Genomic DNA, 16712 nt, shown 5'->3' with positions numbered 1-16712 from the left:
TGCATCCTACATTTTGCACAGCCATCACCCCGCTCCCCCAGCGCCCCTCCAGCACCACGAGTGCAGCTCCTTGCCTTTAATACCACCAGCCCCACCCCAACAGCACCCATTAGTGCTGTAGGGCTGCCAACCCATCCCGCATCCTCTTGGCCATGCCGGGCACCAGGCGCAGGTGCTCGTCCCCACAGGCAGCCACGCAGGCATCGAGCTGGGATCGTGCCCTTGTCTCCCCACCGCCCGCCTCCAGGGCATCCTTGGCTCTGTCAGAGCAGTGCAGCGTGCAGCGGCTCAGGCGGTCCTGCAAGGGGACAAAGGGGCATAGGTCACAAGAATGACAGAAATTTAGGGGCTGGAAGGGAGCTCTGGGGTTCCCCCAGTGTTTACATGGTGGATCGGATCCCCTCTCAGCCTTCTCATCCCCAGCTGAACAGCCCTTGGGGTTCTCAGCCTCTTCCCATCATGGGATGCTCCTCTCTCTACCATCTCTATGGCTCTCCAGCAGTTTCCTGTCTGCCTGGATCTGAGGAGCCCACAGCTGGACCCAGTGCTCCAAATGTGGCCTCCTCAGGGCAGAGTGGGAGCACCTCCCTTGCCCTGCTGGCCACACTCTTTGTAATGGACCCCAAGGTCCAACTGGTCTTCTTGGGCAAGAGGATGCACTGCTGACTCGTGGTCAGCCTGTGGTCAGCCACTGGCCAACTGCTGGTCAACCACTGGTCAACAGTTGGCCAATTATTGGTCAGCTGTGGGTCAACTGTTGGTCAACCACTGGTCAACTGTTTCTCAACGACTGGTCTTCTGTTGGCCAATCATTGGTCAGCCACTGGTCAACTACAGGTCAACTGCTGGTCAACTACTGGTCAACAGTTGGCCAATCACTGGTCAGCTGTTGGTCAACTACTCGTCAGCTGTCGGTCAACCACTCAACTGTAGGTCAACCAGGACCCCCAGGTCCTTCTCTGCAGAGAAGGCCTTCTCCTTCTCCTCATCCAGCAGCTCAGCCCCCAGCCTGCACTGACGCATGCAGTTGTTCCTCCCCTGGTGAAGGACCCCACACTTGCTCATAAGAACCTCATCAAGTTCCTCTCTGCCAGCTCTCAGCCTGCCCAGGTCTCACTGAACAGCAGCACGGCCTTCTGAGGTGTCACCCCCCATGATGTGTTCATGTAACCCCAAATATCCTCACCTGGAAGCGTTCCAGCTCGCCGGTGACGATGGCCTGGGCCTGGGCCAGGGGTGCATGGCAACGCTCAATGCAACGCTGCACCTGCTGCATGGAGGCTGCTCTGTCCTCACAGCACCGTGCGCTGCAGTGGAACATGGTGGCCTGCAAAGGGTGGGCAAAAAGGGGGGGGGTTAGCATGGTGCTGCACCCAAGGGACCCCTCCTAATGTGTGAGCAATCCAAGGTACACCCAGAAGCGCACAGAGCTGAGGGCTGCAAGGCAGGAACAGTTTGCGCAGAGCTTGCACATAGGGGATGCAAACATTTTGCACAGGGCATGCTTGGGGGGGGGGGGGTTGTATAAATGTGTAATGAGCCCCAAGATACCATCGGCCTTCTTGGCCATGGGAGCACATTGCTGGGTTGTGGTCAGCTGTTGGTCAACCATCAGTCAACCACTGATCAACTGCTGGTCAACCATCAGTGTCAACTGCTGGTCAACTGCTGGTCAACCATCAGTCAACCACTGGTCAACTGCTGGTCAGCTGTTGGTCAACCATTAGTCACCCACTGGTCAATTGCTGGTCAACCATCAGTCAACTGCTGGTCAACCATCAGTCAACCACTGGTCAATTGCTGGTCAGCTGTTGGTCAACCATTAGTCACCCACTGGTCAATTGCTGGTCAACCATCAGTCAACTACTGGTCAACTGCTGGTCAACCATCAGTCAACCACTGGTCAATTGCTGGTCAGCTGTTGGTCAACCATTAGTCACCCACTGGTCAATTGCTGGTCAACCATCAGTCAACTACTGGTCCACTGCTGGTCAACCATCAGTCAACCACTGGTCAACTGCTGGTCAGCTGTTGGTCAACCATTAGTCATCCACTGGTCAATTGCTGGTCAACCATCAATCAACTACTGGTCAACTGCTGGTCAACCATCAGTCAACCACTGGTCAACTGCTGCTCAGCTGCTGGTCAACCATTAGTCACCCAGGTTCTTCACAGAGCTACTTTGCAGCAGCTCAACCCCTAATCTAGGGGGCTGCACACATTTTGCACAGGGGAGGCACCTGGAGGACACCCAGCTGGCACACAGAGCATGCATTGGGGAGGGGGCACAAAGTCTGTACAGGGCAGGGCATCATGCACTCGGGATGGGTACCACCAAGTTTGCACAGGGCACAAAACCTTCCCAGGGGGGATGCACAAATCTTGCATAGGGCGTGTATTGGGAGGGGGGGGGAGTCAATGAAGAGGTCACAGGGGATGCAATTGGAGGGGAGGGGGCACAAATTTTGCACAGGGCATACGCTTAGGGGGCACAACGCTTGCACACAGAGTATGCACAAGGAGGGAGGGGGGACGCAGGGCACGCACTGTGGGGCAGAAATCTTGCACACAGAGCACGCGCTTGGAGGGATTGCAGGGCTTGCACTTGGGGTGGGGCCACGAAGTTTGCACAGAGCACGTGCTGCAAGCTTGGGGGGCTAGGGGGCAAGCTGGGGGGGTTGTACATACCTTGCACACGGCGTGCACTGCGGGGGGAGCACAGCATGCACTGAACGGGGCACAGAACTTGCACGGAGCTCAAAGGGAGGCGTGCAGAGCTTGCACAGAAACTGGGGGGCACGGGGAGGCTCCAGGGGGCACTGGGCGATAATAGGGGGGCACTGGGAGTACTGGGGGCACTAGGAGCACAGGGGCTCGGGCGGTACCTGCATGCCGCGGATGCTGTCCCGCTCCAGCTCCTGCACAACGTTCTCCACCGCCTCCTGCACGCGGCCCTGAGCGGCCTCCGCCATGCCGGGCCGGGGGGGGAGGGAGGAAAAGGGAGGGCGGGGCTGGGAGGGGGCGGAGCGGGGCTGGGAGGTGCGGCTGCAGGGTGCAATGCTGCAAGCTGTGCTGTGCTGTGCTGGTGTGCAATGCTGGGTGCTGTGCAATGCTGTCCTGGTGTGCTGTGCTGCCGTGCAATGCTGTGCTGGTGTGCAGTGCTGCGTGCTGTGCTGTGCTGCTGTGCAATGCTGTGCTGCTATGCAGTGCTGTGTGCTGTGCAGTGCTGTGCTGGTGTGTAACGTTGTGCTGGTGTGCAATGCTGGGTGCTGTGCAGTGCTGTGCTGGCGTGCAATGCTGCATGCAGTGCTGTGCTGGTGCGCAATGTTGTGCTGGTGTGCAGTGCTGCGTGCTGTGCAGTGCTGTGCTGGTGTGCAATGCTGCATGCAGTGCTGTGCTGGTGTGCAATGCTGTGCTGGTGCACAATGGTGCGTGCTGTGCTGCTGTGCTGGTGTGCAATGCTGCAAGCTGTGCTGTGCTGGTGCGCAAGGCTGTGCTGGTGCACAATGGTGTGTGCTGTGCAGTGCTTTGCTGGTGTGCAGTGCTGCATGCAATGCAATGCTGTGCTGGTGTGCAGTGCTGCACATTGTAAGATGCTGCACAGTGTGCAATGCAGTGCTGGTGTGCAATGCTGCATGCTGAGCAACACTGTGCTGGGATGCAATGCTGCACACTGTGCAATACCGTGCCATGGGGTTGTGCCACACTGCAGACTGTGCATGACGCACATTGCTGCATGCTGTGCAACACAAGGGTGTGCAGTGCTGCAAGCCGCAGCACACATCTGTGCAACACTTAAATGGGCTGTGATGGCACCCAGCTGTGCAATGCTGCATGCCATGTGATGCTACAACACGGTGCAGCATTGCACCCCAATGCAACGCTGCACTGCCATGCAAACCCTGCACTGCCTTGCACTGCTGTGCAATGCTGCAACAGGTGCAAAGCTGTGCTCCAAGGTTGAGGCCCAGGGATGGAATGCAGGAATGGCTGCTGAAAGTCTGTAAAGATAGGGGAATTGTGGTGGGATGGGAGGGAATTCAGGCCAATGGGATTGGGGTGAACCCAGCAGGGTTTGGGAACAGGGTCAGGATGAAATGAGGACCCAGAAGGGATGGGAGGAGGAGCAGAACAGAGTGCTATGGGGACTGGCTTGGGGTGAGATAGATAATGGAGGAGAATGGGATGGGGATAAGATTGGGATGAAATGAGGACCCAAAAGGGATGGGAATGGAATGAAGATGGAATTAAGACCCCAAAAGGATAGGAACAGGGCCAGGATGGGACCTGAGAACACATGAATGGGACCAGGGCAGAACGGGATGGAAACTGGATTGAGATGGGATGGACACAGGAGCAGGATGGGATGGGGACCAAGATGAAATGTTGACCCAAAAGGGATGGGAGCAGGAACTGGATGGGATGTAATGGGATGGGGACCAAGATGAAATGATGACCTAAAAGGGATGGGAACAGAAAAAGGAGGGGATGGGGATCAGATTGGGAAGGGATGGGGATCTAAAAGGGATGGGAGGGGGAACAGGATGGGATGGAATGGGGATAGGATGAAATGAGGATCTGAAAGGGATTGGAGCTGGACCAGCATGGGATGAGATGGGGAGTGGAACCCAAAAGGGATGAGAAGATGACCAGAAGAGGATGGAACTGGACGAGGATGGGGACTGGGTTAGAATGAGGACAGGATTGGGATGGGGACAGGAGTGGGACATGGAGGGGACCTCGTTTTGCTCGGCCCCAGCTCCCATGGAAGCGACCCCACATTGCTGCCCCTCAATATTTGCCAGCCCCAAATCACAGCACAGCCACAGCCTTCTGAAAAAGTGTCCTTTATATCACTTAAATATCTATAATCCAGGTATTAAGGGGGGGGGGAAGGGGAAAAAGGAAAACAGCTGATCACAATAACATATCATAGAAATCAAAATTAATTTAAACCACACAAAATAAATTAAAACATTAAATATTAACCTTCAGTGCAACATATACAGAAGACATTGAGTAACCATGACTAAAAAAAAAAACAAAACAAACCCAAAAAATAGCGTCGGGTTGGTTATGATGGGGGCTATGGAGAGGATGAAGGGGTGGGGAAGGGGTTGGGGCCTCCGTTTGGGGGAGGTTTCTTAGGATTATGGTTCACTGTATTATTACTAAAAAGAGCTGATCTGTCCCCAAAGGCGCTGCGGTGGCTTCGGGAACGGCCGAGGGTTCGGCGGCACTTGTTGTGGTAGGCACATAGAAAAATAAAGCTGAGGGGATCTCTTGTGTGTTTTGGTTAGAAAATGGGGGAAAAAGGGGGAAAAGAAAGGGGGGAGAGGGGAGAAAAGGAAGGGGGAGAGGGGAGAAAAGAAAGGGGGGAGAGGGGAAGAAAGAAGGGGGGAGAGGGGAAGAAAGGAAGGAAAAAAGAAAGAAAAGGGAAAAAGGGAACAAAGAGGGCAAAAAGGAAAAAAAGAAGGGAGAAAAAAGGAAAAGATAAAGACAGGGAAAAGGGAAAAAGAAGGGGAAAAAAAGGGGGGAAAAAAGGAGGAGGAAAAAAATAGAAGTGTTTGAGAAAAAAAAAATCCCAACCAGCACCCAGTGATGCTTCCCAGGAGCCGGCAGCAGGGGGGATTTTGGGGTGTTTTCTCCCCATTTCCAGCACTCTGGGCTGTGGTGGTGGGAGGTGGATTGTCAGAGAGACTGGGAGCACTGGGAGAACTGGGAGCACTGCAGCCGTTGCGGTGCTTCCCCCACTGGTGTTCCCCAGAAAGGGAAGGAGGACGAAAAGAAAGGGGGAAAAATAAAGGGGAAAAAAGGGGAAACCAAAGGGGAAAAAAGGGGGAAACCAACGGGGAGAAGCGGCGTCTGTGTCCCTCTGGGATGCGTTGGCTCCGTCAGACAACTGTGGGGGAAGGAGAGGGGTTACGGGGTTCCTGCATGGGAGCTGAGTCATAGGGTCCCCATGGTGTCCCCAGACCTGTGTCCCTATATTTCTGTGTCCCTATAGTGTCCCCATGCTGTCTGCACATCCTTGAGTCCCCATAGCGAGCCCAAATCCCCATGATGTCCCCACATCCCTGTCCCCACTGTCCTCACATCCCTGTGTTCCCATGCGTCCCCATAGCGTTCCCATGTCCCTACAGTGTCCCCACGTCCCTCCATCCCCACAGTGTCCCACATTCCTGTGTTCCCATGGTGTCCCCAAATCCCTGTATCCCCATTGAGTTCCCATGGCGTGCCCACATCCCTGTGTCCCTATAGTGTCCCCATAGAGTCCTAATGTCCCCAGACCGTCCCCACAGTGTTCCCATGAGCCCATGGTGTCCCCAGACCTCTGTGTCCCCACATCCTATGTCCCTATAGTGTCTTCATGATGTACCACATCCCTGGGTCCCCACAGTGTCCCCATGGTACCCCCACATTCCCATGGTGTTCCCATGTCCAAATTGTCCCCACAGTGTCCCCACAGTGAGCCCAGATCGCCATGGTGCCCCCACATCCCTGTGCCCCCATAGTGTCCCCGTGGTGCTCTCACATTCCTACGGTGTCCCCATGTCCCTATAGCGTCCCCATAGTGCCCCCACATTTCCTGCATTCCCATGGTGTGCCCACATCTCTATGGTGTCCCCAAATCTGTGTCCCCATGGTGTCCCCATATCCCTCTGCACACATGGTGCCCTCAACATCCCCACATCCCCATAGTGCCCCCAAAAGTGTCCCCACATTCCTGTGTCCCCATAGTGTCCCCACATCCCTGTGTCCCCACAGTGTCCCCACAGTATCCTCACGGTGTCCTCCCATCCCTCTGTCCCCATGGTGTCCCCACATCCCTCTGTCCCCATGGTGCCCCCACATCCCCATAGTGCCCCCATGTCCCTATGTCCCTGCAGTGTCCCCACGTCTCTATGTCCCACGTCCCCATGGTATTCCCACATCTCCATGGTGTCATCACATTCCCCTGTCCCCATAGTGCCCCCACGTCCCCATGGTGCCCCCACAGTGCCTCCACATCCCTGTAGTGTCCCTGCATCCGTGTCCCCACAGTACCCCCACATCCCCATAGTGCCCCCACATCCCTGTGTCCCCACAGTGTCCTCATGGTGTCCTCACGTCCCTCTGCCCCCATGGTGTCCGCACATCCCTGTGTCCCCATGTCCCCATAGTGCCCCCACATACCCCTGTCCCCACAGTGTCCCCACGTCCCCCTGTCCCCATGATGCCTCCATATCCCCACAGTGTCCTCACGTCCCTCTGTCCCCATGGTGTCTGCACATCCCTGTGTCCCCATGTCCCCATAGTGCCCCCACGTCCCCCTGTCCCCATAGTGTCCCCACAGTGTCCCCACGTCCCCCTGTCCCCACAATGCCTCCATATCCCCACAGCGTCCCCACATCCCTGTGTCCCCACAGTGTCCTCATGGTGTCCTCACGTCCCTCTGCCCCCATGGTGTCCGCACATCCCTGTGTCCCCATGTCCCCATAGTGCCCCCACATACCCCTGTCCCCACAGTGTCCCCACGTCCCCCTGTCCCCATGATGCCTCCATATCCCCACAGTGTCCCCACATCCCTGTGTCCCCACAGTGTCCTCACGTCCCTCTGTCCCCATGGTGTCTGCACATCCCTGTGTCCCCATGTCCCCATAGTGCCCCCACGCCCCCCTGTCCCCACGATGCCTCCATATCCCCACAGCGTCCCCACATCCCTGTGTCCCCACAGTGCCCCCATCCCTTACCACTCTCAGTATGGCAGCAGGATGCTCCACCCTTCAGCAGCCCCGACGGTTTCTCCTGCCCGCACAGCGGCACCCGGCAGCACCCGCAGCGCTTCCGCAGCCGGCAGCAGCTGTGGGACACGGCGGTGATGCTCAGCACCCCACACCTCCCTCCCGATCCCACATCCCCAACCCTCACCCCACTCACTGGATGAGCACGCAGGCTGCGATCAGCACCGCCGAGGCCACCACGGCCACCACCAGCAGCGCGGTGATCGTTTGCTTCTTCTGGTTGGCAGCCACCACGGCCAGCAGGTCTGCGTGCTCACAGCGCGTCCCCACGTAGCCTGAGTGGCACCTGCAGGGGTGAGGAAGCGGTGGGGAAGAGTTTGAGCCCTTTTGAGCCTCATTTTGGGTGCTGTGCGTGGCCAAATCCACACGAGGTGGCTTCAGCAGCCTACAGAATATGGGACGTATCGCACTGAGGCATATGGGCAGGGATTCTGTAGCTCTTCCCTGGTTGGCAGCAGCTGCTGGATCCGGCCTTTGTCACCAACAGGTCCTTGGGGCACCCCCAGGTCACTTTGGACCATCCCTGGGTCACTTCATATCACTTCAGGGCAACCCTGGGTCACCCTGGGTGGCCTCACGTCACGTCAGGGCATCCTTGAGTCACCTTGGGGCATGATCTAGGTGGCCCCACATCACCTCAGAATGTCCTTGTGTCCTCTCACAGCATCCCTGGGTCACCCTGGAGCATCCCTGGTTGGCCTCATATCACCTCAGAATGTCTTTGTGTCACCCCTTGTCCTCTCACAGCATCCCTGGGTCACCCTGGAGCATCCCTGGGTGGCCTCACGTCACCTCAGAATGTCCTTGGATCACACCCATATCACCTTGGAGCATTCTCATGTCACCTTGCAGCATTTCTAGGTCACACCCACATCATCCCAGAGCATCCTTATGACACCCCTTGTCACCTCGGAGCGTCCCTGGCTGGCACCATGTCACCTTAGAACCTTCATGTGTCCCCCTGTGTCCTCTCAGAGCAACCCTGGCTGGCCATGTGTCACCTCACAGCATCCCTGGGTCACATCCATGTCACCTCAGAGCATTCTCATGTCACCTCGAAGCATCTCCAGGTCACACCTATGCCACCCTGGAGCATCTCTGGGTCATCCCACATCCACTTGGGGCATTGTCATGTCACCCCGTGTCACCTAAGAGCATCTCTAAGGGTCATCCCATGCCCTCATAGAGCATCTCTGGGTCACCCCATGCCACCTCAGAGAATCTCCACGTCACATCAACATCATCCCAGAGCATCCCTGGGTCACCTCAAAGCAATATAGGTGACCCCATGTCACCTCGGAGCATCCCTGGGTCACATCTATGTCACCTTAGTGCACCTCTGGGTCACCTTATGTCACCTCAGAGCATCTTCATGTCACCCCAGAGCATCCCTGGGTCACACTCACATCACCTTGGAGCATCCTCATGTCACCTTGAAGGACCTCCATGTCACATCTATGTCACCCCAGAGCATCTCTGGGTCATCCCACATCCTCTTGGAGCATCTTCGTGTCCCCTTGGTGCATCCCTGGGTCACCCCATGTCACCCCAGAGCATCCTCATGTTGTCCCATGTCACCTTTGAGCATTCCTGGGTCACTGCATGTCACAGGGGAGCATCCTCGTGTCACCCCATGTCACCCCAGAGCATCCCTAGGTCATCCTGTTTCACCTCCAAGCATCCTCATGTTGCCTTACGTCACCTGGGAGCATCCCTGGGTCACACCCATGTCACCTGAGAACATCCTCATGTCACCCCACGTCACCTTGGAGCATCTCCATGTCACACCTGTGTCACCTCAGAGCATCTCTGGGTCATCTCACATCCTTTTGGAGCATCCTCGTGTCACCTTGGTGCATCCCTGGGTTACCCTATGTCACCCCTGAGCATTCCTGGGTCGCTGCATGTCACAGGGGAGCATCCTCATGTCATCCCCTGCCACCTCAGAGCATCCCTGGGTCACATCTATGTCACCTTAGTGCACCTCTGGGTCACCTTATGTCACCTCAGAGCATCCCTGGGTCACCCCATGTCACCCTGGAGCATCTCCAGGTCACACCTATGTCACTTCAAAGCACCTCTGGGTCATCCCACATCCTCTTGGAGCATCCTCATGTCACCTTGGTGAATCCCTTATGTCACCTTAGAGCATCTCCGTGTCACTTTATATCACCCCAGAGCATCCCTGGGTCACATCTACGTCACCTTACAGCATCCCTGGTCACCTTATGTCACCTCCAAGCATCTTCATGTCACCTTAGAGCATCCCTGGGTCACCTTAAGTCACCATAGAGCATCCCTGGGTCACCTTATGTCACCTCAGAGCATCCTCATGTCACCTTAGAGCATCTCCAGGCCACTTTATGTCAACTCAGAGCATCCCTTGGTCACATCTATGTCGCCTCCAAGCATCTTCATGCCACCTCAGAGCATCCCTGGGTCACCTTATGTCACCATAGAGCATCCTCATGTCACCCCACGTCACCTTAGAGCATCCCTGGGTCACATCTATGTCACCTCCAAGCATCTTCATGTCACCTCAGAGCATCCCTGGGTCACTTTATGTCACCTCCACGCATCTTCATGTCACCTTAGAGCATCCTGGGGTCACCTTATGTCACCATAGAGCATCCCTGGGTCACCTTATGTCGCCTCCAAGCATCTTCATGCTACCTTAGAACATACCTGGGTCACTTTATATCACCTCCATGCATCCCAGTGTCACCTTAGAGCATCTCCGGGTCACTTTATGTCACCTCCAAGCATCTTCATGTCACCTCAGAGCATCCCTGGGTCACATCTGTCACCTTAGAGCATCCCTGGGTCACCTTATGTCACCATAGAGCATTCCTGGGTCGCCTTATGTCACCTCAGAGCATCTCCAGGTCACATTATGTCACCTCAGAGCATCCCTGGGTGACATCTATGTCACCTCAGAGCATCTTCATGTCACCTCTGAGCATCCTGGGGTCACCTTATATCACCATAGAGCATCCCTGGGTCACCTTATGTCACCTCAGAGCATCCTCATGTCACCTTAGAGCATCCCTGGGTCACATCTGTCACCTTAGAGCATCCCTGGGTCATCTTATGTCACCTCCATGCATCCTCATGTCACCTTAGAGCATCCCTGGGTCGCCTTAAGTCACCATAGAGCATTCCTGGGTCGCCTTATGTCACCTCAGAGCATCCCTGGGTCACATCTATGTCGCCTCCAAGCATCTTCATGTCACCTCTGAGCATCCTGGGGTCACCTTATGTCACCTTAGAGCATCCCTGGGTCACCTTATGTCACCTCCATGCATCCTAGTGTCACCTTAGAGCATCTCCGGGTCACTTTATGTCACCTCCAAGAATCTTCATGTCACCTCAGAGCATCCCTGGGTCACATCTGACACCTTAGAGCATCCCTGGGTCACTTTATGTCACCATAGAGCATCCTCATGTCACCCCACGTCACCTTAGAGCATCCCTGGTCACTTTATGTCACCTCCATGCATTCTTATGTCACCTTAGAGCATCCTGAGGTCACCTTATGTCACCATAGAGCATCCCTGGGTCACCTTATGTCACCTCAGAGCATCCTCATGTCACCTTAGAGCATCCCTGGGTCACATCTATGTCACCTCCAAGCATCTTCATGTCACCTCAGAGCATCCCTGGGTCACCTTATGTCACCATAGAGCATCCTCATGTCACCCCACGTCACCTTAGAGCATCTCTGGGTCATCCCACGTCACCCCTGCCCATCCCTGGGCCACCCCCGCCAAACCACCCCGCAGAGGGGCACCCTATGGGGCAGATCCCTCTCCCCCACCCCCTCTCTTCTCTTACACACACGCCGGCTTGTCCTCCTGCACCAGGAAGCGGCACGTCCCGTGGAAGCAGAACTGCCGGTGGGAGTCGGGGCACTCATTGAAGTGTGACCGCACGGCTGCTGCCACTGGGGGATCTGTGGGGGGGGAGGGGGGGGCGGGGTGGAAATAGGGAAAAAAAAAAAACAAAAATAAAAGGAGAAAAACATGAAGGGCATCGCCGTTGGGATCCAGCCAACAAATGCATCAAGGCTGCTGCTTTATCCACCAAAACGAACCCGGCTCGGTCCCGCTGCACGACCATAAGCCTGCCTGGCACCGGAGGAATTTGCTAAAGAGCTTAGAGATAAAATAGGGGCGGCGAGAGTTAAACGAGAGCCGGGGGCTGCCCTGGTGTGGGGTGGGCGCCGGGATGCTGTTTCCCATTACGCCCCGTGCTGGTTTGAATTATCCTCCCCGGCAGAGACGGAAAACGAATATCCTGCTGCTGGCTCAGCCCGCGCGTCAAACACATCCGACGGCTGTCGTTTCAAAGCCACCTCAAGTTCCTGCTGCTGGGATTTATGGCAGCCCTGTGGTAATTAACACCGCGGCCGCCGAATGATTCCAGGTCCCGTGAGACCCCGCACGCGGCCGGGGTGCTGAGATCCCTTTTGGGTTCCATCCTTGGGCTCCCATCCTTGGAGCCAAGACTTTGTTGTTATGGGGTGCAGCCAAAGCTCCCTCTCAGCATCCCTCAGTGTTTGTTCATAGTATGCGACCTGCACCACAGCCACTGCCCCCCGAAATCCCCATTGAGCAGGGGAGAAGATTCCTCTCCCTCCATGCACCATATTGCAGGAGGAAGAGCGCTCCGGTGCGTCGCCTCCTGGGGGGGTTCCCAGCAATGGCACATTTGGGGCTCTAGGATGTGCCAGCACAGAGCAACTCCCCATCTCCAACTCCAACTTCATCCCCCACGTCCCCAAACCCACACCCATATCTTCACCCATACCCCCAACCCCAAGTCCATCCCCATCCATATTCACATCCCCCTCCATACTCCCAACCCCGTTCATATTCCCTTGCCCATGCCCATCCCCATCCATAACCCCATTCCCCTCCATCCCCCACTCATCCCCCCTTCCCCATCCACACCCCCCACATCCACAATCCATCCCCATCGTATCCCCTTCCCTATCCACATCCCCATCCTCACATCCATCCCCATTCATTCCCCCTTCCCCATCCATACCCCCATCCCCACTTCCATCCCCATCTTTCCCCCAAATCAACATCCATCCCCATCCACCCCCCCATCCCCATCCATATCCTCATCCCCACATCCATCCCCATTCATTCCCCCTTCCCCATCCCCACTTCCATCCCCATATTTCCCCCAAATCAACATCCATCCCCACCCATCCCCCCCATCCCCATATCCATCCCCATTGTACCCCCTTCCCTACCTATCCCCCCATCCCCATCCACATCCCCATCCCCACATCCATCCCCACCCATCCCCCCATGCCCATCCATATCCCCATCCCCACTTCCATCCCCTTGCCCATCCATATCCCCACACCTAACGCTATCCACACCCCCTCCTCCTTCCCCATCCATACTCCCATGCCCATCCCTGCCCCCATCCTTCCCCTCCAATCCTGCACACAGCCCAGATAACCTCAGCCAGGTGCAATGTCCTTTTTTTGCTTTAGCAGCAGCACGACAAGCAACAACCCACCCAAACACGACGCTATAGGGCAGCAGGGCCCTCAAACTCACCGCTCAGCGCTGACGTTGTGTTCTCCAGGGCATGGCACACAGCCACCAGCATGCCTGCGGGCAGACAGACAGGGCTCAGAGCCAACGCAGGAAGAGAGAAAAGCCCTAAAACCTCTCGTGAAGACCCTGAGTTAAAAGGGAACGGGGGCAGCTGTGCCACCACCAGGACCTGAACTCTCTTAGGGCCAGCACTGGGAGCTCCCCATTTGCCTGCTGTGTCCCCCCACCTCCTCGACCCTTCTCCTGTCCTGTGCATTCATTAGAATCCCCAAATTCTTCCTTTTTTTCTTTTTTTTTTGTGGGAAAACATTCCCTTTTTGTTTGGGGGGGGGAACATTCCCTTTTTGGGAAACCCATCTGGCTCTGAGGGTTTAACCTCAGAGATGAGCGCAGCAGCAGCAGCAGCGCTTCCCACAGACCCCTCTCTGACCCAATTACTGCACGGGGTTAATCAACCCATGCAGAAAGCTCCAGCTGAAGGCAACGAGCAGGGCACCAACCCCGGGCTCCCAGCTCAATATCCCTCCTCCTGGCTGCTCCCCACACACACACTGATACTCCCTGCCTACATCAACCCGAGGGGACTCCGTGCGTTATCTGGGAAGTGGCTCATCCCTGTGTCACCAGGCAGACTCAGTGTCCTCTCCTGCCACCCCCAGAACCCGCTGTGCTGCCTCACCCCGCTGCTGCTTGGACTGGATGAGCCCTGCTGGCCCCATGAGGTCACCCCGGCCCTATTTGCTGCTCCACTTCCCTTCCTATCACTTCTTGCTTTCTATTTAGCGAGGGCTTTGTATTTAGGAGGCCGGTGTTCTTCCCCAGCGACCCCCATGAATCTGGTTTTAATGCATCACCAAGTGAGCCCAAACCCCACGTTCTGGCCTTTGGGATGAGCCTGACACCTACAAGTGAGGATCCCCTGGGATAAGACACACGATGCCCAGGACGCAGAGCTGCCAATGTCCCCACCATAACATCTATGGCCAACGCTTCTCCTCTACAAGCACCACCAATCCCATCACGGCCCCAAAGGGCTCCAGCCATGCTGCTCCCATCCCATTTCCCCACAGATCCCAGCCCTGCTGGACCAACTCCTCCACACCCCATTGCACACTGAGATGAGCCAGCAGCTCACAGGTTGGAAAAGACCTCCACGTCCAACCCCAACCCATCCAACCATCCCCACCAACCACATCCCCCCAGTGCCACACCTCCACGGTTCCTCAGCACCCCCATGGATGGGGTGACCCTCCTCGTCCAAGAACCCCCATTATCTCCAGGCTCCTTCCAGCCCCACATTCTCCCTCCTAATCAGCTTTGCTCATAGTTCCCCTCGGCTTTGCAGCTTAGCCCTCTGCAGCCACCAGGTGCATCTGCACGTAGCGAGGGGGAGGAGGTGGCAGCTCCCTGGGTGCTTGCAGCCATCGCTCCCACCTCTTGTTTACAAGGTTTGGGGAAGCACTGCCAGCGGGATGCAGGGTCTGGATTTCAAACAGAGGGGGACTTGGGGCTGACAGAAGTCAGATGGGCCCAGGGAGGGAAGCCAAGAGCTGGCTGTGGGGAGTGGAGGGGACCTGGGTGTCCCCAGACTGAGCCAAATGCATTAAGCTAGGTTAGGGTTAGTTTCTAGCAGTAGGGTCTAGGGCCAAGGTCTATGGTAGGGTTGGGGTCTATAGGATAGGATCCAGGGGGTAGGGTTTAGGGTCTATGGGTAGGGTCTACAGTCTAGGGTTGAGGTCTACAGGTACAGGCTAGGGGCTGGATTTTAGGTTCTACAGGTTGGGTCTAGAGTTGAGGTCTAGGGGTTAGGTTTTAGGGTCTACAGGTAGGGTTTATGCTCTACAGGTATTGCCTACAAGTAGGGTCTAGAGGCTAGGGTCTAGGGTTGGGGTCTACAGGTTAGGTTTTAGGGTCTACATGAAGGGTTTAGGGTCTATGGGTAGAGTTTACAGCCAAGGGCTAGGCACTAGGGCTGGGGTCTACAGGTAGAGGTCTAGAATTTCGTTTTAGGACTACGGACAGGGTTCAGTCTATGGGTAGGGTTTAGGGTCCAGGGTTGGGATCTATGGGTAGGGTCTATAGTTGAAGTCTATGAGTAGGGTCTATAGGTAGAGTCTAGGGATTAGGGTTCGGGGTCTACGGGTAGGGTTTGGGGTCTATGGTAGGGTGGCTGCTTGCATGAGGGATGGAAGCTGCTCGTCCCCAGCCTTCCCCTGCCAGCTCCGCAGCTGGAGCCCTTTGGCCACCACGGGGCATAGCACACCGCGCTGCGCTCCCCCGGCCCCCAGTCCCCGAGCGGGCAGCTCCCAGCCCCTTTCCTTCGGAGCAGCAAAGCGAACGAGGAAAGCACAGAAAGCAACTTCACGCCCCAGCAAATAACACCTTCGGAGCTGCACTCCGTGCCCCGCGATCCCGTTCCTCTCCGCCCCTTTTCCCCCAACGAAGCGGCACAGGGCGAGCGCCCGTCCTGCTCGGTGCAAACCGACGCGCGCTCCTTAATTAATCCTCCCCTACCATAAATTACGAGGCTCCCCGAGGCCGTAGCCAGCAAACCGCCGCGATCCCACAAGCAACGGAGCAAACAACTCCGCGAGCGAGCGACGGCAACCTCGGGAGGTGGTGGTGGTGGTGGTGGTGGTGGGGTGAGGGGGGGGACACGAACAACCCACCACACCCCCATAGCAGCAGGGATGTCCCCCCCGGACCCGGGCTCAGGGATGCTCTATTCTCCCCACTTCGCAACAAAAAACAAAGTTTCCTTTTCTCGCCGGGTATCGATGCTTGCGGGAAGCTCGCTGCCCCAAATGGGTTACGGGGTCGGGGAAGTAAAGAAGGAAGGGGGGGAGAGGGGGGAGCAGCCAACACACCCCCTCCTCACACTCCCTCCCTTCCCGACCCCAACACGTACCCAGCGCCAGCGCGGCCGCCTCTCCCGGCATTCTGGTGGCGGTGGCGGCGGTGGTGGCGGCGGAGGTTGGCGGTGCGCAGCGCCCAGTGCGGCCGAGGGGCCGGGCTCCGCGCCGGCGGAAATGGGCGCGGATTCCCCGCCGGCCCCGGGGCGGAGCTACGCGGCCCCCGGCCCCGCGGTGCCCGGTTCCGAGCTCCCCCCGACGGCAGCGTTCGGTGCGCGCCGTCCCGTTTCGCTCGGCGGATCGTTCCTTTCGTTATGGGGTGGGAGGTGGGGAAATGGGGAGGGGAGGTGGTGGTGGTGGTGGTGGTTGAGGGGGTGGGGGGGGGGGGGAAGGTTTGAAGGTTCGAACCGGTCCTTCCCTCCTTGCTCCTATCTGCTCCATCGCGCTGCCGGATTGCTTCACCGACCGCAAAGTGCATTCCTGCAGCTGCTGCTGGC

At 56.9% G+C, this 16712-nt stretch overlaps 2 protein-coding genes across 2 annotated transcripts; both read right to left on the bottom strand.

Annotated features, from left to right (window-relative positions):
* Nucleotides 1–109: 109 nt before the first annotated feature.
* Nucleotides 110–2972, bottom strand: FAM136A (family with sequence similarity 136 member A; the record flags this gene model as incomplete). The annotated part of the gene is made up of 3 exons (XM_079547383.1): nt 110–298; nt 1187–1327; nt 2886–2972. The coding sequence occupies 3 exons, from the start codon at nt 2970–2972 to the stop codon at nt 110–112; spliced, it is 417 nt and encodes a 138-aa protein (XP_079403509.1).
* A 2922-nt stretch (nt 2973–5894) lies between these two features.
* On the bottom strand, nt 5895–16302 carry TGFA (transforming growth factor alpha; the record flags this gene model as incomplete). Its single annotated transcript, XM_079547500.1, has 6 exons — nt 5895–5902; nt 7716–7843; nt 7921–8070; nt 11619–11736; nt 13364–13417; nt 16272–16302. The coding sequence occupies 6 exons, from the start codon at nt 16300–16302 to the stop codon at nt 5895–5897; spliced, it is 489 nt and encodes a 162-aa protein (XP_079403626.1).
* Nucleotides 16303–16712: the final 410 nt, after the last annotated feature.

Source organism: Tetrao urogallus (assembly GCF_951394365.1).
Source record: "Tetrao urogallus genome assembly, chromosome: 27".
In the NCBI taxonomy this organism is placed as follows: domain Eukaryota; kingdom Metazoa; phylum Chordata; class Aves; order Galliformes; family Phasianidae; genus Tetrao; species Tetrao urogallus.
This window is presented reverse-complemented; position numbering and strand designations above follow the sequence as displayed.